The sequence below is a fragment of the Sebastes fasciatus genome, chromosome 3 (genome assembly GCF_043250625.1).
Source record: "Sebastes fasciatus isolate fSebFas1 chromosome 3, fSebFas1.pri, whole genome shotgun sequence".
NCBI classification, from domain to species: Eukaryota; Metazoa; Chordata; class Actinopteri; order Perciformes; family Sebastidae; genus Sebastes; species Sebastes fasciatus.
In genome coordinates, this window is record NC_133797.1 from 18,934,343 (window position 1) to 18,960,140 (window position 25,798).

General features: G+C 42.8%; 1 protein-coding gene across 3 annotated transcripts in view; it reads right to left on the reverse strand.

Moving 5' to 3' along the window:
• znf827 (zinc finger protein 827) overlaps positions 1 to 25,798 on the reverse strand; it is a 94,195-nt gene that overhangs the window by 64,614 nt on the left and 3,783 nt on the right. For all 3 annotated transcript variants that reach the window (XM_074629409.1, XM_074629408.1, XM_074629410.1), the window contains exon 2: positions 226 to 1,494. In XM_074629409.1, the coding sequence (XP_074485510.1) occupies positions 226 to 1,494 (1,269 nt within the window). The remainder of the gene's footprint in view (positions 1 to 225; positions 1,495 to 25,798) is intronic.

Here is a 25,798-nt window from a genome sequence, read left to right on the forward strand (position 1 = left end):
GCCGGATTCTGTATTTAACACAAGGCAACAATTGAGTGTGTTTCAGTGTTTTGTAACTGTGTGTCACTAAAGAAAAAAAAATCTTTTCACTGGAAAAATATCATAAAATGTACCTAAGCTCTGCTCTTACTATCTGTATTGCTGCAACCATTAGTTTGTGTAATGTAGTATTACTATTCAAATGCATATAGTGATTGTTATGCATATATAATTACTTTAGATTACCTGCTTGGCTGTTGGGTTTGCCTCTGCTCTTTGGAGTAGAGGGCAACAGCAGGTCTAGGCTCTGGGTGGGTGTAGAGGGCGTGGGAGCCTTCTGGTTCTTGTCCAGCAGGGGCTTCACATCCTCTTGGAGGATCCCAGTGGTCGCCAAGGAGGAACCATCTTTCTTCTCTGCCAGCAGGTTTCCCGCTGCCCTGGCTGCCACCTCTTTGAGCAAGGCAGCAGAGGAGGTCATTGACACAAGCGAGAGAAAGGAGTTGGAGGATTGGTGGTCAGTAGCAGCGCTGGTCGTCGACGAGGCTTGGCTCCGCTCGCTGACTTTCTTGGAAAGCGCAGCGAGGGTGGAGCTAGCCGACTGCGGGCTGAACGGAGAGTTGAAGGCATCAAAGCGCACCACATCATCTCCTCGACCACCCCCTCCGAGGGCGGGCACCGCAGACGAGGCAGAGGTGGAGGAGGAGGAGGAAGTCGTTGAGGAGGCCACGGCATTCTTGTCTTGAAGTACAGCATTCGCTGCTGCTTTTAACTTCTGGATTGCAGAGTCCGGGGACAGGCTGGAGCCGCAGGGCGTGGAGCAGCTGGCCGGTGGCCACTTGTCTGCAACACCTGCCCATACAAAGCCACTGCCGTTGCTAGGGGTGACAGAGTTAAAGGGATCAAGGGGCTCTTGCTTAATGTTGGTGACTGAGGGTGCCAAGGAGGCTGGTGAGGCTGAGCCGCTGTTGTTGGTATTGGCTAGTTTTCGGGCAAGAGCACTTAACTGCTGGGCATGGTGGGAAGACGGGGAGAGCGTCAAAGGTGGGGCTAGACCTATTGGAGGAGACTCCGCCCCAGCGCCTCCCCTGGATGACCGACCCAGGAGCTCCCCAGTGTCAAGTTTCAGCGACCCAGCCTCTAGGAGGCGCCGTAGGTTGCTGCTGAGGGGTTTTCCCAGGGCACGAGACGCTGCCTCACCATACAGCGACGATACCACAGAAGAGAGCGTGTCCTGGGCCGAGAATGCACCTCCATCCAATCCAAGAAGTTCCAAAGAGGCACGATGGACGGGCGTGGGGCAACCCAATGAGCTCTCACCACCACAGGTATCGTGGTCCGCGGACCCAGTGCTGACTCCAGGCCGTTCGTCAGGAGAGGAGCCCCTAGCCAGGAGGAGCTCATCCTGGGTGTCTCCGTAGGACGACGACTCCGAGCGTGTGTCAGAAGCATTCCCAAACCATCCTTCCTCCTCCACAGGACCATCATCAGGCCCTCCTTCCTCGTTGCTGTCAGCATCTGGAAGAAGAGAGAGAACATACATACAGATATCACCATGTTGCTCTAGCGAACAGTTAGACTCGGCATTATCTTTCAGCTTAATATTTGAGTATGAATTGTGAAAATCCCACACTTACTTAGAGTTAAGTAGAGGGCATAGTCATAGCCTCTGGCTAGACAGCTTTCAACATTAAAAATTACTATTAACTTTCATCCTTGCTTGTCTGACTAGGGATCTGTACTATGTGCAACTGTGACCATGATTTTGAACATTCATAAACATAATTACCTGCCCAAACGCAAGTAAAAAAGGCCATTTAAAGCTGCCGAAAATACATTTCATTGCTCAGCAAAGAGACCAGTAAAATGACTTGCAACAGAAATTCAACCTCTTTCTTAAACAATGGCAGCTTTCCACACGGCGCATCCGAGATGTTTGAGTAATTTAGATTTTTCTGTCCTTTTTTAACCATATTTTTCCCACCCTTGGTCTGGAAGAGTCTAGTAAAGGGGTTACCATGACAACGGGTCCTTCTGGGAGGCTAGACAGCAAAGATTAGGGTAATGGAGGTTACAGAACTAGATTAATATTCATGAGCCGGCAGATACCACCGGGGAGCCAATAAGGATAGGGTTAAGGTCACCAAGGGTCATTAATATACACTTCATGTATCAATATTCATAAGCAAAACATTACAGCTTGCCAGACAAGGGCGAACAAAGAAAAGTGAATATTCCTGATACATATTAACAAACCTCCATAAGAATATGTCAAAAGCACAGAGTCTGAGCAAAACAAAATGTCAAAACTGACTTTTTTCCCTCCTCTTCGGGTTGCCATACACAACCTCACACAACATCTGATAAAAAGGAACTGGCTGAGATTTCTATGTGCACTCATACAAAAACATGTGGCTTTAAAATGTCTCATACACCAACATACATACTGTATATTCACACACACACACCAAAGCTCTCCTCACCCTCGCAACCCTGACAGAGGCCTGGTGGGCCTGCTCTCTGTTTACGGGCAAAGGCAAAACGGTTGCCAGGCAACCCAGCCCAGCGACCTGTTGGGATCATTAGAGTTGGCTGACATCTGGCCAGCATCGCTCGCCATGGTCCACAGAAGTGACCACAATCACAACCCGCTATGACCGCTACTCTCCTGCTGCAACCGATATCAAACACACTTCCAAACATCTTCCCAGCTCCGTCTCACACACACACATCTTAAATTTTTCAGTAACACATCACCAAAAGCTGACAGGAAATGTCAGATGCCAAAAGCCAAGGCAACAGATTATGTTATAATATTGGCCTTAGGGCTCTCCAATCCTTCTATGAACCCATGTCTAAACGCCCTGACACTACAAGCCAACAGTCAGCTGTCGGTGAGCGTCCATCGGACTAGCTTTTTTGGTTGTCTCTAAGTCTGACCGTGTTGGAGTTTTTCCGAACAATTCAGCATGTTGAATCGCCGACGGCGCCCGTCTGTGAGAGAAATCACTCTCATTGGCTGTTCAGCTTAAACAAATCAGTGCAAGAGTCAAGAGGAAAAACACAGAGGGCTCTTCTTTTTTCATCTTCATCTCATCTGATCACTCCAATACATAGATATTTTCACAACGACATGGCCATCTGGAATGAAGCTAACTGGTGAGTGAGAGTGGTGTGAAAATGGTCCTCAGCCAGTGCTTTGTTTCATGTACGTATCATATAAACGGCTTGTATTTCCGTAGTCCTTGGTCTTCTGGTTTCCCTTTTTGAATGACAAATACAGACTACAGCTGCCTGCTGGTGTGGAGAGTTAATTCCTCTCACGCAGGCGCAGAACCTACATAGTAGTTTGCCTTCGGTTGTAGTCTTTGTGGTGTGTTCAAGTGCAACTTTTTGGCCAAGACAAAAGCGATGTGAGGCGACGCAACTGGTGGACTTTGTCACCACTAGTTTTCTGATGTCGGGTTGTGTCTGGGCCTTAATAGGTTTCACCTACACAAACAATGCAAGACTGATGAGCATGCATGACCCTTCGCATTTCTTAAGACTGTTTAAAAGGTGAATGAAAATGCCATAATGTGCCAATTGTGATCCCAATTTTCCCATGCTCCTTGAAGCCATTTTGCCACCTGAGTAGGGTTAACAGGAATGAAAGAGAGGGAGAAAGAGCCAGTGAGTCATGCAGGGCAGGGCATGACCCATTTCTATGTTACATGCGAAAAGCAGCAAGAGCCACTAATGGCTGTAATGTGGTTAGAGGGAAATCGCTAGATTGCTGACCCAAGGTCTCAGCTTTGAGGCTGAACTCGCTTGCTTCCTAGGTTCACTCTTAAACCTCAGGGTTAGGTACAGCTGAACGCAACACTACACCACTAGGCTTGTGCTACAGTGCACTGATGCACTCCAGCACCATGGCTTTGTGTGTCACAGGCGAGCCACCCCCGTGGGCGGAATGACATTTCCCAAGGTCATGGTCTCCAGCCCAAGCTCTAAGGGGACTTCGTCTGAGCTCACAACTGCTCCTGTATGCCCACCACACGCATGGGGACAAACATATGCACGTGCATACATATGTTTAGAATACAAACACACAGCCAAGAATGTGATTTAATGCTGATGTCCTCCCCCCCACACTGCATTTCTGACACACATCAACTGCTTTGCCTCCAGTACGGTGGCTGGCTCTGCGACAGTTACTGCAACCGCCCCCCAAGTGATAGAAGCACGGAGATACGGGCCGAGGCGGCGAGCGTCTGCCACTGAAAGGGAACCATTTAGCGGTGTAATGGCGGGGATGACTTGCATGTTGAGACAAACAGCTGCGGGGTGCTCAGCAGTCTGGATCTGTTATCACTCACACACGGGTGATTCAGTGGTGCAGCAGCGGGGGATTTTCTCTCTGGGCCACAGGGATGTATAGCGCCACCACATTATAGACAAAGAGAGAGCCATAACAAGTCAAAGTGCAAGCTGAGGCTACATAAAGAGAAGGCCGTGAGGCTTCAGGACCGGCTAGAATAAACTGCCTTGAGCTTGAACAGAGATGTACACTGAGCAGCTAAAAATATTTTTGATGCAGCACCTCTGTAACTTACAGTGTTTGGAAACCTGCGTGTTGTGTTAACCTGTCACAAAAAAAAAGAGACAGGGAGCTCACAGCCTGTAACTACAGCTAAAAACAGTTGGACATTACAGGTAGTGCGCTTGTTTCGTTGTTTCACCACGCAGTGCTGTCAACAATCTCCATTTGTGAACTTGGCAGGATTATTTTGGCCGTGGCTTTTCTAGGTCAGAGATGTATGTGTATGTGTATGTGTGTGTGTGTGTGTGTGTGTATGTGTGTGTGCATGCACACATGCATACGAGTTTAGTACGGAGAGCCAGCCAGATTTTCTTGTCAAACAGAATGATCGCTGGTAAAGGGAAGAGTGTGAGTTAGAGAAGGGAGAGAAGAGCAAGGGACTGGAGTAAAGGTAGGTCAGGAGGTCACCCACCACATGACTTGTGTGTGGCTGCTGACTAACATATTCCCTCTCTCTCTCTCACAGACACACATACACACACACACAAAGCTATTCTGTGACTTAGCCAGGCATGAAAATTGGCCTCACTGACCCCAGGCCTGCACAGGGTAGGGGGAGAGAGGAGACGGGAAGGCGAAGGAAGGAAGGGACAGATAGAGGGATGGTTAAGGGAGGGGTTGATTTGGCTGGGCAGGAAAGAAGAGGAGGCCATTAGCCGATTAAGGCTGGACAGGGGTGCATCAATACTGTGCTGATGTCAAAACGAGAGTCATGCCCATGAGCTAATATAGCAATGAGAGTAAGAGAGGCAAAGAGAGAGGGAGCACGAGCTGGAGCGAGGTAGTGTAGGTCAGGGAATCACTAAAAACGCAAAGATTGCTGACCGCAAAGCCATAAAAAGTGAAATAACATAAAAGACTGCCACAACATACCAAGACTAAAACAATCACATCTACATTGGCAAAATGATTAGTCTTCCTGCTACGACTGGGAGCGGGAGATGATGTTGGTGTGTGCATGTGTGTGTCTTTGGGGGTGGGTTAAGGAGGCAGAGCAGGGGGTGAGGACATAGGAAGAAGGGCAGCAAGTATGGATGTAGCGAGGAAGGAGCAACGGCGGTAATTAAGTGTCCGGCTGGGCCCTGGCGGGGGTTGCCACGGCCGCGGGCTATGCTAATGAGCACGCCCGGCGGTCAGGGCTGCCTTATTAGCGCCTGCTGGACAATATGGTGGGAGAGACTGGCGGGCTACCGTCTCTGCAAATGACTAACAGTCCTCCCGAGGAGGAAGGTAATTCCATTAATTGGGACACACTGGATCAGGATCGCTTCCCTCCCTTTTCCATAATCTCTCACTTTGCTTGATCTCTTTCACACCCACATGTTTTTTTTTTCCTTCTTGTATATCCCTCCCTTCATCCCTTTTCCCCTCTTTCTCCTGTCTCCATAACCGGGAATACAAATATTAAAAATAAATAAATAAATAAATAAAGCGCAGATGCTCTAAATAAATCCAGCTGGATGTGTGGGAGCTAGCAGACATATATTTCCCCTCCTTCACATGAAATTATACGCCATCAATCTGTTAAATGCTGTCGTCTGCAGGAGCAACATGATAATTGCTCCAAAGTTTATCCATCATGTTATTTCTATTAGGAAGTTGATGAAACATGACAACCAACAAGGGTATGGGCATGTGATCGCTAAAGCAAAATGTTATACAGTGGAGCAGGTAACTTACTTTTGAACTTGGTGGGAATCACCAGAGAATACACGATACGATATTATCACGATACGATTGCGATTTTAAACATTTTGACACCCCATTAAGTGTCGGTGTGCGGTTGATAGAGCGAGACAGAGAGAGCAAGGGAGCATGTGTGTGTGATGGTGTGTACAGTGTGTGCAGTTGGCTGGCTTGGTGAAGAAATGCTACAATTCCTCAAGACACAAGCCAAAGTTCCCGTCTTGCTGGCCACAGTCTGTTTACTGAAGAGGTAAGCCCCAAAGTTAGCTACAACTTTGGCTTAGGCTCACTTAAGGTGGGTTGATCTTTAAGGTGGACCAGCGCTACTGTCATTATGACAAGCTGCTCTCCAAGTCTTGGGGGGCGTGCTTAACAACTTTTCTGGCGGAAACCCTGGATATGCTAAGTATTGCGATAAGCTATATTGTGATTTATTACCTTTTTTCAACTGCAAATTACGTAGCATGTATAAGATAACGTTTTCACTCTGTTCATCTCAGAGTTGTCATTCACATATCTTGAGGTCAGAGGTCAAGGGACCATGCCAGTTTTTCCTCGCCAAAATTTAGCGTAAATTTGGAGTGTTATTTTGCATTTTTCCCGACAGGCTAAAATGACATGGTTGGTACCAATCGATTCCTTAAGTTTTCTAGTTTCATATGATACCAGTAAAGCCCGCTACAACTGAAAGACAGAAAACCTGCCGGAGATTGTTCAGATGTCAATATTTTTCATAATAAAACAAGACTGATATTTGACGTCCGTTTATTGATACAATATTGCCACGCAAAATATAGCAATAGTATGCTGTATCGATTTTTTCCACCACCCCAAGTGATGGTGTGATAGCATTTGCCTTGTATTGGGAAGTAACAGCACTCCTTTACATTAACCTATTTAAATTAAGTGTCCGTTAGACAAACCATACCAAAAGCAGCATGTTCATATACATGCATACACTATACACGTAGTCAATTATAGAGTAGTTGTCAGGGCCTTTTACTTTCAGTGACTTGAAAAACTGGCACCAATTTTTCTTCCATGCAAGAGTAAGCTAAACCATTTAACATCTTTCTAGCAATTAATTATGTCGACATGATGCCTTGATCCAGGGGAAACAATCCTCCTGTGTATTGATCGAGGTTCATGTTAGACTTTAAAACATTACGAAAACTCAGAATCAACTCCTTAATTTCAATGCCAACTATCTCCGCCATCCCGTACAACTGTCTGGTATTCTGTGACAAAGACATGAAGAGCTCATCTTTTAGTTGGAATCTGAGGTGAGGTGATACTCTCAGCGAGGATCAGGGTTCAGGCAGCAGGGCTATATATAATGGCGGTTGAGTCGTATTGAAATGTAGTGCAAATTACCATCTGTGTATTTTCGGCCTTGGCCTCCGTGGTTTGTGGGTACTTTGGGCGGCATGCCAGAGGTGAAACAGGAAGGAGAAGTGTTCTTGGAAGAGAATGAGACGACTGAGAGCCCCAGACCTCTGAAATTCCTCATTGCAGATGAAGTGCACTTTACCCCCTGGTTTATTTTTCCCTTCCATTTTTAGCATCTCATGTTAAAAAAAAAAACTTGCTCATAAGCTCAGATGTGTCATCAAAGCTATGGACCTAAACTGCTGCAGGGAGAGAAGTGGTATATATTGCATCTTTGCAGCATAAACTGACATATTACAAAGATTGTGATCAGAGGAGATAACAACTGAATCGGATTAGTGACTTTATTGTCCTGCCCTGAAATCATTCAACCTGGACTGGAAGTAAGTGTGCATTGTGCAACTCATGTTTCTATGCTTTGGACAGACTATGTTGTGTTACATTAAGGTAGTGTTACTAAAATATTATTTACTGTGTCTCTAATGTGTTATGTATATAGAGTACTGCAGGGATGACGTATTTTTGTAGGCCGTCCCGTAATTTAGCATTCCCTTGACAAAAATGGGATTATTCCATTGGGTTTTGGATTATTGCATAAAATAAAGCTCTGTGGCAAATAAACGTTTATGATACTTACAAGTTTTGTTCAGAAAGATAATCTTCACAAATGATCACCGCTTTTATGATTTTTGAAGCATAAATGCAATCGTCAGAAGCAAAAAGCTAAGCTAAAGGCTTTAAACCAGTGGTCTCAAACTCAATTTACCTGGGGGCCGCTGGAGGCAGAGTCCGGGTGAGGCTGGGCCGCATCAGGTATTCCACAAAAAAAGCTTTGTTAAAAAAAAAACAATCTTCTCAAACGTCATTATTAACAGTTCTTTAACTTGAATGGGTTCTTCTGAACATGAACTGTCCTGAACATTAATGGAACATTGAAGAACATGAACGGTTCTTCTGAACATGGCCTCTATTGCGTCTCCCACTTTTCCTGAAATTGTCTGTGCTCGTCACCAACCTTTCTCTTCACTGCAGGCTTTGAAAAAGACATGATTGGGGCTGTGTGACAAGATATATATTCATTCCACTTGGTGTCACTCCACAATAAAGTCGTGCCTGCTGTGTTTGTGTTGCTCTGCAATTACACCACCAAACCGCTAGTTGGCGGCGGCGTCTCTATGAGTTTCCTTCTTTCATCTGAGTGGATTTGTGTGAACAAACATTGAAAAGATGGAGGCAGAGAGAAGTAGAACTTGGTCCTGGCCGCTCAGCATCGCTGACAGACTGGACCAATCACAGCTGTTGCGGTCTGCGTCGCCGCGACGTGTAGTTACATTTCTGGAGAGGTGCACGTCAGGCTACGGCGTCGATTCAACGCAGAAGTATAAATCAAGCTTTAATCTAGTTTATGCGATGTTACACGGGCGCCACCATAGTTGTTGTGAAATGTTTCTCTGCTTGCATCAAGCCCGGCCGATTGCCCGCCCCCGGGAGCCATATACCCCACTGTGATTGGTAGGTTCGTTCAGCTCGGGCTCGCGCAACAAAGGGACCTTCCACGGCAAACTGCCATTCACATAAAACTCGCGGGCCGAGGGCGCCTGGTTAGCTCAGTTGGTAGAGCGGGCGCCCATGTAACAAGACTTGGTCCTGACCGCGGCGGCCCGGGTTCGAATCCGGCCTGTGGCCCTTTCCGCATCCACTCTCTCTCTCTCCCCCCTTTCCAAGACTCTATCCACTGTCCTGTCAATAAAAATGAAAAAATGCCCCCCAAAAAAAAAAACTTTATAAAAAAAAAAAAATTTGCGGGCCGCACTAACATTAAACTTTCATATCAAGGTGGGGGCCACAAAATATCGTCTTGCGGGCCGCAATTGGCCCGCGGGCCGCGAGTTTGAGACCCCTGCTTTAAACAAACAACAACACGCTTGCCTGACTTCACGTCATCACCACTAAGCTAAAGGCCTGATGACGTTTAGTAGTCTCATTTAGCCACTTGTTAGCAACCGTCTTTTTTAAGACACGTAAAAGCTTAAAAATACACGAGTGGGATGTTTACTGACTTATTTTATGTCATAGAACAAAACATTAAAATCTCTTAAGCTTGTGTTAACCACAGACTTTATTTCAGCCATCTAACTAAAAACCCATTAAAAAAAACCATTGACTTCTAGACGAAGGAACCGCAAGTGCTAAAGTGCTAAGTCATTTCCGGCTTTTAGGACTCATTCCTGCACCACTCTATTACTGCATTTAAAAAAAAAATAAGAGTATAAAAGTTGGGATTAACAAACCTGTTTTCTAAAACTCAAAATTCAGATTTATTTGCTGCCATGTATCACAGTATATGAATTTGGTTCAATTGCAATGAGCTGTGCAGTAAATGTGGCTCCTGCAGTTAAAATTTTTCTCACATTCCTGAATAGAGAGAGTCCATTTCCATTTCACATGCAACAACATCCTAATGCAAATGTGTGAATATGGTGTGAGGCCATTACATCTAGGCCTGTATGAGTAACTAATAGACCAGAAATAGACATACTGTATATTGCAATTCTTTCGCTTTTTTATCTCACATCTCTCTCTCATATACTTCAAAGCACCCTCTATAGTTGAACACAGAGAGTATCTCACTAAATGAACAGGATTATCATTCTAGCAATAATCTAGAGCCCAGACTTGAGGCAAACTTCAGTATCCAGCTAATGACACTAATTGGTGAGTGAAAAAGGGCCAGTGTTCACTGTTAAAGTCCCAAACACCTATTACACATGAGACTGTCAAATTCCATCTTCCTCTATCAATCCCCATTTCAACTGAGGGCACAAAGGGCAGTCACATTCTAATCACTGCTCCAAACTATCAAAGACTTTCAAAGTTTGTGTATTGTTGTAAATGTTTACAATGAAATGCAACTGAAAAGGCAGAATGATGAAAAATCTGCCAGAATGGTACATTCATGTGCCACCATACAGACTAGGTAAAAGGACATCCCAAGTCTTAAATCAGTCTGTTTTAAGGCAAGTATTGGATGTTAGAGATACACTTCCATTAAAGGTATAGTGGGTTACATCTGCTGGCATCTAACGGTGAGGTTGCAGATTGCAACCTCTACCGTGTGCCAAACGTGTAGAAGAACTATGGTGGCAGACGTGAAAACGCGAATGACCCGATCTAGAGACAGTTACTGTAAGAGTAACGTAGGTCAGAGTCAGTACGTAGAGTGTGCGTGTTCATGGGAAGTGAGTGGTGAAGCAAGAGAGAGAGCGGCGGCGGCGAATGTGTGTGAGTGATCAAGTGAGCTAGTGGAGCAGAAGACAAGAGTTAGTTTAGCTTGGAGAATATCAAGTGAATGTACATTGGAAGTTGTAGTTTGTGCAGAAATAAATGCTGCAGCTCCTCAAGACCAACAGAGGTTTCCTGCGTCTTGTTTACCGGCAGCTGAGTGGAGTGACAGGTGTTAACTCCAGAGCGAGTAACGTTATCGACTCTGGCTCACGCAGGAAAAGTTCACACAGTGGTTTCTCCGTTTTGGGCTACTGTAGAAACATGGAGGCCGGCTCCGGGAAGAGAGGACCTGCTCCCTGTGTAGATATAAACGGCTCATTCTAAGGGAACGAAAACACAACTCTTATTTTCAGGGGATTATACACTAAAGAAAACAAACGTATTAATATTATATTCCATTTCTGCCAATAGATCCCCCTAAATGTTACATATTGGTCCTTTATATCTAAACCTGTAGAAAAACACTGACATCATTGTGTTCTCTCAAACAACCTGTAGATGATATGTTTTAACATTGCTTTTTCTCGTGCTACCCAAGTGGAAAAAGCAAACACACTATAGCTTCTATGAATTGGGAGAACTGAGATACCCAAGGAAAACAAATAAATAGCTTGAAAAACCTTAAGGCCATAGGAATCAACAATGAACTGTCCGATGCTTGGACAGTCAATGGTGCGTAAATGTTGGCCAAAAAGGCCTCAGGGCATATAGAAACCTAGCAGGATTTGTCACCCGGGCCAAAACCAAAACAACTTCAACAGATATATTCTGGTTGTCTGACAGATTTGTAAAAATATATTTAGATTTTATCAACAAACTGTGTGCCTAGTTAATTAATGTTATACAGAAGGAGAAGAATCACTTCTGTATAAAGTGATACAGAAGGTATCACTTCACTTTGCGTTTCTTCTATTTCGCCCTCGGTAGTCTGTAGTAACGTGCCTGAATTCTTTAAGGCAATTGTGCTGTTTCAGTTGTGAATGTAAGATGCAAACACTTACTGACATTCACGGAGGGGTTACTACCGCAACTTCTGTGTATGGTGACATCAAGGACATCCCCTTCATAATGACAACAAGCCATTGGCCTCCAACATAGCCAACTGTTATCAAGACAGTCAGTTATCAGTCAATTATTTATGCATAAAATAAGCAGACCGGAATGTCAGTTTTTGGTTAATTAAATACCTGACATATCAAAGTAATTAATTGCATATCCATCCATCCATCCATCTTCAACCGCTTATCCGGGATCGGGTCGCGGGGGCAACAGCTCCAGCAGGGGACCCCAAACTTCCCTTTCCCGGGCCACATTAACCAGCTCTGACTGGGGGATCCCGAGGCGTTCCCAGGCCAGAGTAGAGATATAATCTCTCCATCTAGTCCTGGGTCTTCCCCGTGGTCTCCTCCCAGCTGGTCGTGCCTGGAACACCTCCCAAGGGAGGCGCCCAGGATAATTGCATAGATGCAAAATAAAATCAATTCAATATGGCCACAAAGTCAGTATTACCAACAGTCCTACTCATTGGTTTACAACAGCGGCCAAAACATATACAGTGTGTACAGTATGTTGCGCTAGTGCCGGTCGTATATATTGTGCACGTTTGTGGTAAGTGAAGGCTCTATTTAAAATCTGCCAGTTTAAAACCCCTAATATCACTGACAAACGTATGATATGTGTGATAAATATCCCAAACACATTGATGTGTTCATGGCATGAGTCACTAATAGTCTCAGCGCTACTGGATCCCTGACTAACTGTGAGGTGGCATCGATTGTGACCGGCTGCATAAAACAACATAAAGGAGAGTGGGCCTGTGCCACAGCAGAGAGGCAAGGATTAACTGGCTAATTACAAGGTGAGAAAAATAACCAGCATACTGGTATTCCCAAGGCACTGGTTTGGACAATCAACTGACCCTGGGTCAGCATCTTACTGGATGGTTTTACTGTCAAACGCTCTGCCAAAGGTTTTTTGTTTTATTATGAATGACTTATTCATTGCTTGCAGTGTTTTTTGGTAATGATGAGTCATGCTTTTTTTTTATTGAATCTGCTTTACAAGCAGCCATTAGAAAAGAAGATCTCATGTCCGACAAGGTTGTCCTCTCGTCTTTGAAAGCAATCCTATGCACAGTTCTCTATTGAATGATTGAAAAAAAGATAATTTGACTGACAAGGACCATCTGTGGATAACTATACTCTAAACTACAACACTGACTACCATTTTAGAAATCAGAAAAAATTATAATTTTAAAAGTATTAAATGTCAGAGGTCAAATGTAATATGTAGCAGCCCAGTCGCACAGCAGTTCGTGAAATAGTCACGAAACTGAATGAATTGATTTGTCTGCATGGACATGAATTTCACTTTATTTTTCTTGATGGTCAGCACAAAATCAATTTGTATGTAATCCACGTAATTGTGAACCAGGAAGTACAGTATATTGAGCTGTGAATGCTGTGTAGGGAGGAGGTCAGGGTGGATGGGTCACGTGGGTCAACAAACACAGCACTTTCGCCCAGGAGACCGGTGTTCGTGTCCTGTGTGAACCCAAAAGTCAGAGTTGATTTATTAGTCACATAACTACCGTACTTGAGTAACGCCACTTCCAGTGTTATCTAAACTCAAACCGCAATCTTTTCCTGAGCCTAACTAAGTAGTTTTGTTGCCTAAACCTAACCAAGTCGATCTAACTGAGTAGTTTTATTTTTTAAAAACTGGTGCGAAAATTGACGCTTGCGTCACGTGTTGCTGGACATTTGTAGAAAAATGCACTAAAAATACCTTGTTGAAAGTCGTGCTGAGTGTCACAAAAAAAACAACTGGGAAATGTGTGTACATGAACACGAATCAAATATAATACATTTTGTGACTATTTCACGAACTGCCGTGGGACTGTGTTGTATGTAGTGCATGCCACATGGTTAGTCTCCCACTCATTGGATAGCATTTATTGGTTTGATACCAAGTGAGTGAACATTTCCTGGTATGATTTTACAAAATAACAACTACCGGTGTATTTATAAAATGTTTGGCAGCAAAAGGTTTCCATCCAAGGACCAAAACAGATGAGAGAGTTGGGGTCTTTAACAGCATGGTCAGTGAGGGGTATTACTCAGCAGCATAAACCTAATCCCAGCAATTAAAACTGCTGACCAGCAATTCTGCTCAAAAAAGTAATTTGGTCATATGGGTTTGAAAAGTGCCACATTTCTTGCAACATGCCAATTTTTAAATTTGACCATTTTGTCTATTTAATTACTTTTAGGGCTGCAACTAACGATTATTTTAAGTTGTTGATTATTTTCTTGATTAATCATTTAGTTGTTTGGTCAATAAAATGGCGAAAAATGACTATCAGTGTTTCCGAAAGCCCAAGATGACGTCCTCAAATGTATTGTTTTGTCCACAAATCAAAGATATTCAATTTACTGTCATAGAGAAGTAAAGAAAACAAAAGATATTCACATTAAAAGCTGCGATCAGAGAATTTTTTCTATTTATCTTTAAAAAAAAAAAACTTCTTTTAGTGAAGTGTTTTTAGGCCTTTATGGTTTTTAATTGCTCCATTGCTCTATTGCTTGTAGACTAAAGACACAATAGAATAAAGGACATAATAAAAGGACAGAGGGTGTCATATCCTGTACAGATTGTAAAGCCCCCCGAAGCAAATTTGTGATTTGTGACATTGGGCCATACAAATAAAATTGACTTGACAATATGTTGCTTTAATTTCAATATAGTACAAATGTAGTGTATCCAAAATTTGATATCATGAATCACAATGTAACACATTTATTGTGGATAAAGGCCAGATGCCAAATCTGTCTATAACCAGCCAAAACACAGTCCTTTCATTTTTAAAAAAGTAGTAGGCTGTTCAGAAGGATGCTGTTGAGATGGCATATTTCTGAGAATAACTGTAATATTTTCTTAAAAAGAGAAAAAGTTCTCCTATATAGAAGAACTGTGAATTTTTTAAAACATAAAATCATTCATAGGTTGCTAAATAAATGGGGCTCATTGCCAGTATAGTGTCTAAACACTTCACAACGCAAACCAATCTCTTGATTCTGTGAGAAAGAGCTGTTCATATTCATCAAGACTCAAGCCGTTCCCTCTCATAGGAATAGGCATATGTGGGTGGCATCCTTCGTTGTGAAACTGAATACAGGCAAAGACATGCAGCACACTTTAAAACACTGCATTTTATAGACAAAAAAACGGAAGTGTTTCTACTTGCACATGAATGAAAAATGCAAGAAATTGTGCCTCTGACCCAGAAGTGCTCACAACAACGCAGGTTCTTTTTCTATAAATGCCCAATGCTGGACAGCTTAAAATGTACTTGGTAGCATTACATTTTGATCGACATAACCAGATCAATTTGCTGTGCTGCAGTGGTTGTTTTACAGGGTGTACACAGTGTTTCCTACAGACTGGCATAGTAACAATCCAGAAGACAGCGTGATGATAACCACTTTATTACAGCTACTATGGAGACATAACAGCAATATTTTTTTCACAATTTCCTCTTCTCAAACACTGAGTAATTAGCATATGCCTGCAACCGTTCAACTAATATAATTCCCTCGCGTATTTGCTTTCTATCAAGCAAAATTGTCTTGAACACAGCTCAGATTAACATTTCCTGAAAACTACTAATTATAAGCCACTTGACATACTAGTCAGATCCTATCAATTTGTCTTCCGGTTGACAAAGTAACCTCATTCAACCAAGACGTGGATGTCGCGCTAGCATTCTCAAGTAGACAGGCTACATTCTTTGGAACAAGTGCGAAAAAGAACAGGCCATCACCCTGCTGCGTAGTTTTCTGGCATACTGAAGCTCCTCACAGAGGTGATTGTGTGTCTGTGGAAGAGAAGTGAGAGAGAGTGGGAGGGTGGAAGGTGGGAGTGTGTACAGCGTCCATGTATTGTTTGTAAATCACCCTACTGGCAAAAGGGACACTCGGCTCTATAGCAGCCAGTCCACCCAGGGATACAAAGCGAGGTCCGGTGGGAGGTGGGGGTAGAGTGAGAGGTAATTCTAGATGTGCATGCATGTATGTAAGGGGACAGTGTGTTAGAGCGATGGAGGCAGTGTCTATTAGAGACACTCAGAATGGACGGCGGGGGAAAATGAGCAGAGGAGCGAGGAAGGCGAAAGAGGGAGGGAATCTTGAGAATTGAGGGGGAGGGGGGAAAAGATGCCTTTTTTATGGTGGTATTGCTTTGACGGCTGCTTGGCAGAGGCGCCCAAGGCAGTGCCTGCTTGGATTTTAGCCTGTCACTTAGGACAGGGACACTAATCAGGATTGGTCCCGCTCCCTACCCCGGGAAAGGGGGGAGCACTTTCAGGCCATTATTTTAAAAAAAGGGAAAAGAGGGAGCAAGAGAGGGAGAAGAATTGCTGTGGCACAGCAGGAAATGCTAACCGCTAACCTCATTTACATGCAGGTCCAGGGAGAATGGGGGGGAGAGCTTATTCCGTTTCCAATCTCCATGTTAAATGCTGGCCAGGGCAGCTGATGGGAATGAGAGGCATTGTTCGCCCCATGCTGCTCTTCCCCTCTCCGTTACACCAATACCTGCCTCGCTGTCTTCAAGGTATAAAAAGACTCAGTAATTTTAACCCCCATCTGAAATCTATATAAACTTGACATGCGATGTATGCGGCTGTTTACTTTGTTCAGACTGCTGCAACCAACCCTCATAGGTCTATCTGCTCTGTCATAACCAGGTTGTGACCTGAGGCTGCCGCATTCAAAGCCATCCTTCACCCACTGAGTCTGTTCTGTGGCATAATGATTGCTATGACAACCATCACTTAAAGCCATGGGTAGGTGGAGGAGAGATGTCAGCTTCTCGTCTACTCTTCTGATGATCTCATTTCTGGCTGGCAGGTACAACAAGGTCAAACCACTGAAACTGGAAAAGTGGCTGCTTGCTGTATGCAAATGACAGAACCAAGTTTCCAAACAATTACACTGGCCTGTCCAAATCGACATGGGGCTAAGCTCTGAGGTCCACAAGGTGGGGGGATAAAAAAAAAAATCAGGGGAGTCAGAATGAGATGTAGAGGGGAGGGATGGCTGTCTTTGGCCAGCTATGATCACAAAGTCTGGCTGTGCGTGCCAAATGAGGTTTTTAAACGGTTTTTCTGGGAGGATTTGTGCTAATCTAGAAAACCTTCTGGAGGAAGTGCAAATACATCTGCCGCTGACCACTCCCCCGTAGAGTACGAGGGATTAATGACATGGCAATCTGAACCAACATGGCCCCCATTCAAAACACTCATGGGGAGTGGGAACATACGGGCAATCATGAGCCGAGCCATCAGATTCAGTTCATTTTACAGTAGTTTGCAACCATTCATTCATTATCTTCGTCTGCTAATTTGTCCAGCTTCATTTGTTTCTACGTATGGTTATGGTTCTTACAGGTACCATAAGCTACAGGGCTCCTCACTCAGAATGAAATATCTAGTGATTAGCTAATCTCATTAGCATCACAAGGACAAAATCAAGTGACCAAATGCCCTTGGTAAACAATGAAAGGATGAGACCTGAGTCACGTCGTTCGTTTAATGCACTAGGAGATGCTACGACCACGTTGTGCAAATGGGGAAGCCTCCTCTACAATACTGAATTAGTCAAGACGCTCACCTGCGTTTCCAGCATCATAAATAACCTCGCACAGCACTGACAATGGCTTTCTCCCGAGATGACATCACATCAATGATTTTAACTTCTCAGGATTTTTGTCCCGGAGCCAAACGCTTCCACTCTCCTTTTAGAGGTGATATATTGTTTCCCTAGAGAGCTGTCACTGCCTTATGGTCCTACTATCCTGTGTCTGTAACAGCCACCCCCCCCCTCCCTCTCTGTACTTTTAATCTCCCTATAAAACTGATCCTACTTCCCAAAAAGCTGCAGACACACAGCTGTTAGCCCGGCTAGTCAAAGACATTAGCCTGTGCCTTGCTCTTGACTGCTTAAATGTGCAGTGTGGAAACTCTTCCACACCAAGAGGAGAGAGGGGTTAGCCTGGCTAGTGCACTAAAGGCTAACTGGAGCCAGACTGTGCTTGAGAGAGAGAGAGTCTGTGTGCATGTGTGTGAGAGGCCTCCTGCCCTACTCTACCCACACAGGAAGTGAGGTCATCTCATAGCACTGTGCTGTGCAGAGTGCATTCAGCGAGGGCGACAAAGATCAACGCGTTGGCCAAAAGCCATTTTAATTTGGCTCCCTGGCGAAATATACATACTCTGACGACTTACACTGGATTATACGTTTCAAAAAGCAGCTTTATGGACAGTTAATAATAATACACTATAGCAGTGACAGTCAAAAAGCATAACCAAAAAAGCCCCAAACTTATGCCACGGTATGCCAAAAACGTTCAATTTCACGCACTAGTTAAAGATGTACCACATGCTCCAACAAATTCTTCGCAGCCCACAGGCGATGCTCTTTCTTCTAAGACAATTGAGGAAGTTCTTTATCTCTGCACAATGTAATTTTAGTGTCTTTCTAGGAGTGAAACGTGAGACAGAGTCCAACAATAAATCACATCCCTGTTTAGAGCGGGCGTCTGGCACGACTGGCCGGCTTCAGCTCCCCAGACCACCACCACCACCACCTCCTCCTCCTCCTCCTCCTCCTCCTCCTCCACCGCCGCCGCCTCCTCCTCCTCCTCCTCTCCTCTCATGCTCTCCATCCCTCATGCCTGTTAAAGGCTTGTCCTGCAGGGCCTGGATGCACTTGTGTGGTACAACAACAGAGAAACCGCCCAAAGCTCTTAACAGCTCTTCCTCTCCACTTCCTCCCTCCCTCCATCTCCACTGCTACCACCACCAGCTCCTCTCTCCCTCTCCACTCTGCTCTGTCTTTCCCAGCTGCACCGGCGAGCTGTTCCGTATGAACTGCTGCCAGCTGAAAGCCTGCTACTCCTGTGAGATTGCTATTACTCAGTGCAAGCAGGGCTCTGCGTAGCCAAAGGGCTGCTCTCCGAGCTGTAGATCTCCATGTTGTGACTTGTCAACACGGGAAAAATCGTTACCAAGGCTGAGGCACTTCCATTCCACACAGAGGGGGTTCTGATTGAGACCAGGCAGACAGGCAGGTACTGTACTGGAGGTATTAGGACGAAGACTGTTACCTGACTTTGTGCTGCAGAGGATTTTCTGCTTGGAGAAGACACTTTGAAATTATTGGATAACAAACATCTGAAGTAAAATTTCCACAGTGAATTTCAACTGAAGTTATTGATATTAAAGTAAGTAGCTTGTAACTAGATGCTGAACAAGATGAAACAACTATTTTCATCTTAGATTTTTAAAAGTTGACCATTTCAGTTTAAGTTTTTAGGTGACGATTTGAACTAAACTGTTGCGTAGAGTACAGCTGCAACGATTAATCAATTAGTTATCATTTATCGCCAACTATTTTGATAATCAATTAATCGGTTTGAATAATTTTTTAAAGAAAAAATAAGTCAAAATTCTCTGATTCCAGCTTCTTAAATATTAATATTTTCTGGTTTGTTTACTCCTCTATGACCGTAAACTAAATATATTTGAGTTGTGGACAAAACGAGACATTTGAGGACGTCATCTTGGGCTTTGGGAAACACTGATTGACATTTTTCACCATTTTCTGACATTTTACAACTAATCGATTAATTGAGTAAATGATCAACAGATTAATCAACAGTGAAAATAATTGTTAGTTGCAGCCATAGTGTAGAGTACCAGAACTTATTATTTAAAGCAGACAACTAATAAATCACAAATTGGAAAGAGCAAGTATTCTAATGTTCTTCTACTAACACTGGTGAATGCAGGACTGTGTGAAAGTGTTGGTATTTGCACTGAGAATACCAGAGTATACGTAAATACATTATTCATTAAGATAACTGCATCACTGTTTAGTATTTACAGCTGTATGCCTACACAAAAAACAGCACAGAATTAACAAAATAAAGTTATAAATTGGGCAGAAGTTGAAAAAATAACAAGTAAACTACACTAATAATCTGACAGAATGTTCATTAGCAACTTTTGTTTTGAAAGTTTTTGATAACTGGTGCTAGGAACCCATTTCAGATGGTATTCAAAAAAGTATTCAGATTGAATATCCAGCCCTAAAAAAGCCCTAGTAAATGGAACCTGTCCATCAAACTCCCGCTGTACACATATATACATTATTATGGCACATATATTGAAAATGGTAAAGCTTATTTTTCTTTCAATAAACATTCTTTGTCACTTTTTTGTTGCTTTGCCGTTAAATATGTGAGCAACGTAACCTCTCTGAGTGAGCTACTTAAGACTTTTGGGACACAACTAGCCTCTTACATGCACATATAAACACTTTACCAGCTCTTCTGCTGAAAACACATTGATGTTGCTAAATTATTAAACACTCAGGTCTCCTTGCAGTGACCTAAAACATTCTCTTATCAAGAAAATGTGTGGTTTATGATGAGACAAAATAAGAGCAACAATTTAGCGGTGTAAGTCAAGTCCATTTTATTTATAAAGCCCAATATCACAAATAAATTAAGAAAACTTGTGTTGAACAACGTAGACACACAGGTTTTGTTTGAATCTGATCCACTACTTGTCACCTGGGGAATCCACAATGCTCCTAAACAGGAGGTCTAAATAAAATGGGAGGGTCTCCACGCTGTGGCTTCTTATTTCCTTTTGCTAAATAACAATATGGGCAAATATTAGATAGATGAGCTGGGCTTCCTTGACATGCATAACTTAGCTTGCATAACAGCCAACAACTAGCACACCATCAAAGCTATTCTGACGAGACACACTGCACTTATTCTGTTCACAGGCCGTACTGAAGCTAAAGTCCTGTACATACTGTTACCACCCCTACAAAAACTACACCCTGAAACAACATAGTTGCGAAACTTCAACTTCAACTTCTAGTCCAGACATATTTAATAATATAATTTTACTGACTTGTGGAAATAATCAGCTAATATTTGTGAGCTGAGAGTTATTAGAGGCTAGAAAGTTGTATGGGGCTATGACATAGAGCTGCAATGACTAATCGATTAATCGACTAGTTAATCAGTAATCAGCAACTAATTTAATAATCCATTAATCAGTTTAGGCGTTTAAATTCCCTGATTCCAGCTTCTTAAATGTGAATATCTTCTGGTTTGTTTACTCCTCTATGACAGTATAAACTGAATATCTTTTGAGTTGTGGACAAAACAAGACATTTGAGGATGTCATCTTGGGCTTTGGGAAACACCGATAGACATTTTTCACAATTTTCTAACATTTTATAGAACAAACACTAATAGAGAAATAGAGAAACTAATGAACAGATTAAATTGAAAATGAGAATAATTGTTAGTTGCAGCCCTACTATGACATCTCTAGAGGGGGGTTTTAAATACAAAGTGGATAAATGACAATCATGAGACACAAAGTTTGTATGACGACAACGCTATATTTCCTGTGCTAGTTTAAGGACTAGTGAAGTGGCCTTGAGACTACAAGGTCTCAGATTTGACTTCTTGGATGAGCGGTGAAAATCTGGATATAGTGAAAAAAAAACAGGTAGAGACTCCAACAACTAAGAGCCAAAGTGTGCATTTAGCCTGTATCATTTGTTAGTCTTTGTTTAGGCTGCACACGTTCTTTTGGTTAGTATAATTTCCGGTTATGGGCACAGGGGGTGTGGTTTTCACTTTATTTACCTGCACACTTGGACAGCGAGATTTACACAAAGAGGGTGTGTTAGGCTCCGACATTTTCTTTTGACCGTCACGTGACGTCACTTCATCTACTTTAGTTATTCCAGTACAGTTATTGTTTGTAATTCTTTTCAAATAATAAACAGTCAAACGCATCTGAATTGAAGTATGGATTTCTTTGGAACGAGTCACACAGTAAAGAGCCTACTTAGCAGCTTTTTGATTCATAGTAGTCGCTACAACTATGATTAATGTGATGATGAACAAAGTACCGGACATCCAGTTATACATTATACTTCTCTATTGGTACAGCTGTACTCAGGAGGTCCAAAATGATACCACAATATGACACCACCATACAAGGATCTCCACCGATATTCAATTTCAGGCATTAGCTTAGTTCTATAGTGACACTACAAGGTGCTATGTGAAATAAATGGGCACTCAAATTCAAATGAATTATTCAACGGCAATGTGAAAGAAATTCCTATTTCATGTGTTATTCTTGGGTAATATACAGACCCACAGAGAGCTTTGATTCTTTAGAAACATTTATTTTTAAGTTGTATTAACCCTGAATTATATCACTGACATGATGATAAACCACCCTGTTGCTTATGTGCCTAAAGTAGCAAATAAGGTTAACGTTTGGTCCACACCCTGAGGCCTAGCCAGGCCCATTAAACCTTAACCAACTACCTGTTTATTCACATCCGAGCATTCAGTCCAGTTTGGCCACTGAAAGCAGGTTTCTCTGCTCCCTGCGACAGTGTATGGTGAGCGAGGCATCCACCACCTTTCCCCTGCCCTTTAATTCATTTCTAAGTTAAAGCCTGTGTATCATTATTCGCTTGAGCTCCACTCGCCCGACACCGCCGGAGCACCCAAGCCCCATCAACTTGAAGGGGGGGTGGGGGACGTAGCTGTGGTGGTGAGGTACGGGATTCTTGGCAGATATTCCCCACAAATTTTATGCCAAGAGTGAAATGGAAACCTCCTCTAATTTTCCTTTCCCCTTAATCCAATGTTTTTCAAGCCCCAGCCCCACCAAGGTCATTATAATCATAGCAAGTGGAAGGGAGCCAGTGACCCGCCATTACGGTAAGGTAGAGAGCCACCCAGTCAGTCGGCCATCAGCTGACGAAGAGGAGCCGATATCCGTCTAGAAATGTTAAAAATCTCTCCATCTCAAATGTAGAGTACCAGGGGGATAAGTAAGCAGAATACAAATGTCCCTCCCAATACACTTAAGGTTGTGCTCCTTATGATATGGACTCTCTCTCAGACTATATTTGTAACATACTCGACCACTTACTTTTAAAGATTTCGAGGACAGCTGGGTGAGAAATGTTAACTTGTTTGATGGGCTGATATGTACATTTTGGAATATAATATGCAAAACAATACTGAATATTTAGGCCTATTCTGACTAATTCAATGTCATTTTTTAAATCACAATGTCACAAAACCTTACAAGCATTTTCACTAACCCTAACTTTAAAGAGTGCGTAATAAGGCAGCAAAAATTACACAAACAATAACACGCAGCAAGGTCATAAAGAATGGCAGTTTTCATTGTGGCACTAAAGGTCATGTTTACTTGTCAGAGTGAAGGCGCCATACTGTACTGTGACCTCCATAGCCGGCTTATGTACCCACAGACACACACACAAACACACTGTTCACTTTCACATGTGCGTGCCGTGCACACACACACTTAAAGAATAGTCTCCTCCTCTCCCAAGCTGTGCCACAGACAATAGGACAGTGCACACTGGGCTACACAGCCCATATATCTGGGTCTGTGCTAAGATAAAGCACCTCCAGCATTAAAGCCAGTGTATTAGCTTGCCCTTTTTCACCACAGATGAAGAGATTTGAAGCTCGATATTGTGCTTGTTGGCTGGCACACCACCAGGGTGTTGTTGGCTGCATAATGAAAACACACAGACTGACAGCGAATGGCATGAGGTGACACTTCCATTCTGGAGTGGGAAGATCCAAAACAAAGCGCAAAAAAGCTTCCGACAAATTCATACTTTCCTGTGACAGTTTGTTGACTGAGGAGAGAAACAAGTCCTAAATCAGAAAAGGCTTTCATTTAAACCCAGGAACACAGGCACAGCAGTGCTCCAGTACAGTGCCTACACAGGAATACACAATTTCAGATATGTGGGTGAAGGGTATTTTTGTTCCAGACCAATTACAAAGCAGCTTAATTGAAAGGTTGACATGGGCTAACTTTGGTCTTCTTGCCCAAAAGACAGAAAATATTGGACTTTGTGTTTGACTGATCCAGACAGTATAATGAGGACGCTGTGTGAAATACAGCTTTAGTAAACACAACCTCATGCATTTTAATCGTTGGATTGCACCATTTTCCTAATGTTACAATGATTATTTTTTAAATCATAATCAAACGGGTTTAGCCTATTAATTATTTTACATTTGAAACCAACAAAGCCTGTTCTTAAATATTCATAAATATCCATTATAAAGCCGGGTAGAGCAGCAATAATTCATCGATTGATCAATTCCTTGTCACCTAAATTAAGCGCCAACAATTTTGATAATCGGTTTGAGTAATTTTTTAAGAATAAAAAGTCTAAATTCTCTGACTCCAGCTTCTCAAATGGAAATATTTTCGGGTTTCTTTACTCCTCTATGACAGCAAACTGAATATCATTGACTTGTGGACAAAACAAGACATTTGAGGACGTCATCTTGGGCTTCGGGAAACACTGGTCAACATTTTTCACCATTTTATGACATTTTATGGACCAAACAACTAATCGTTTAATCGAGAAAATAATCAACACTGGCCAGCTACACTATTTTATCACGCTACCATTAAAATCCCTGTTCTTTACAGTCTTAGCTCAGTTTCCTTGAAGATGAATCTATATCTATATCTATATAGATATAAATATAAATATAAATAATAGGGGTGTAACGATTCATCTACTACATCGATGTATCGATTTATATTCCTACGATCCAACTACATCGATAGGCACTCGACAAGTTGTCCTTCGCGGGAGACGTATATCGATATAAAATCGATTGGAAACGCAAAAATCGATTGTATCGTTATTAAAGATTTGCACCTTGTATTTAAGGACGACAAACGTTATATGAAAGTGTTTTTTCGCACTTTTATTAGTAAAGAAATGTTAAACGTTACTCCGGTTCACTCTCCAGACATGCGCTAGCTTGCCAGCTATGCCCTCTGCAGCGCAAGCACGCATCCATGCCGTGCATGCAGACGAACGGCGCACTGGACTCCTCGCACCTGGTAGCGGCGTGGACTGAGACAGGCATCGGTCTGCATGAGCTGCGAATGCAGAGGAGCCGGTCGACAGAGTTTAATTTTGGGGGCATTACGTGAGCAGGCGCTATAAATCCACTTGACGAGGGCGGCTTCACCCATAGGCGCTTTCCCCGTGCGCTGTCGTTTTTTCATTCAGAGAAAATTACTTTCCTTTACCCGTCATGATATCAATGTACACGCAGCATCAGCCTCACGTATCCAGCCCTTAAAGCAGACAGTCATGAGGCAAATTATCAAGGGAGTAAAGTAAAGAACAAAACAGAAATTCAACTAACGTTAACATACTTTTTAAAATGTTTTTCCGTATGTTTTCTTATATGAAACGACCGCAAATGAACACTGTAGGTGGACTTTTTGATTACTATTAGCAGATTATTTAAACAGCGTTTGTATAGGTATGATTCTGTCCCAAGCTGTTTGATCACTATAAGCGGTTGATCACTGTATTATTGCTCTACCGTTTATATAGAAAATGAGGACAGAAGCAGCAGGTTAAACCACTGTTCATTTAACTTGAATAGAAGTTGGTTTATTATATTTTGTGTTAAATATTGCACTGCCTTGTATCTTGAGAACTGAAGCACGAGTCCTGCAGTTGCACTTTTTATTATTTTCTAATAAAAGGTGTATGTATTTGCCACTAATTGTTGTTTACTTGTTTATATCCATAATTAATTCATCCCTGATTCCCTTACAAGAAAAAACTTTGAGGAATCCTGACCTGCACTGTTCAGTATCCGGCTATCACACTGACTGAATTTTTGGCAAAAAATGTTACTGTATTGATTTCAAGTCATTGAATCGTATCGTATCGC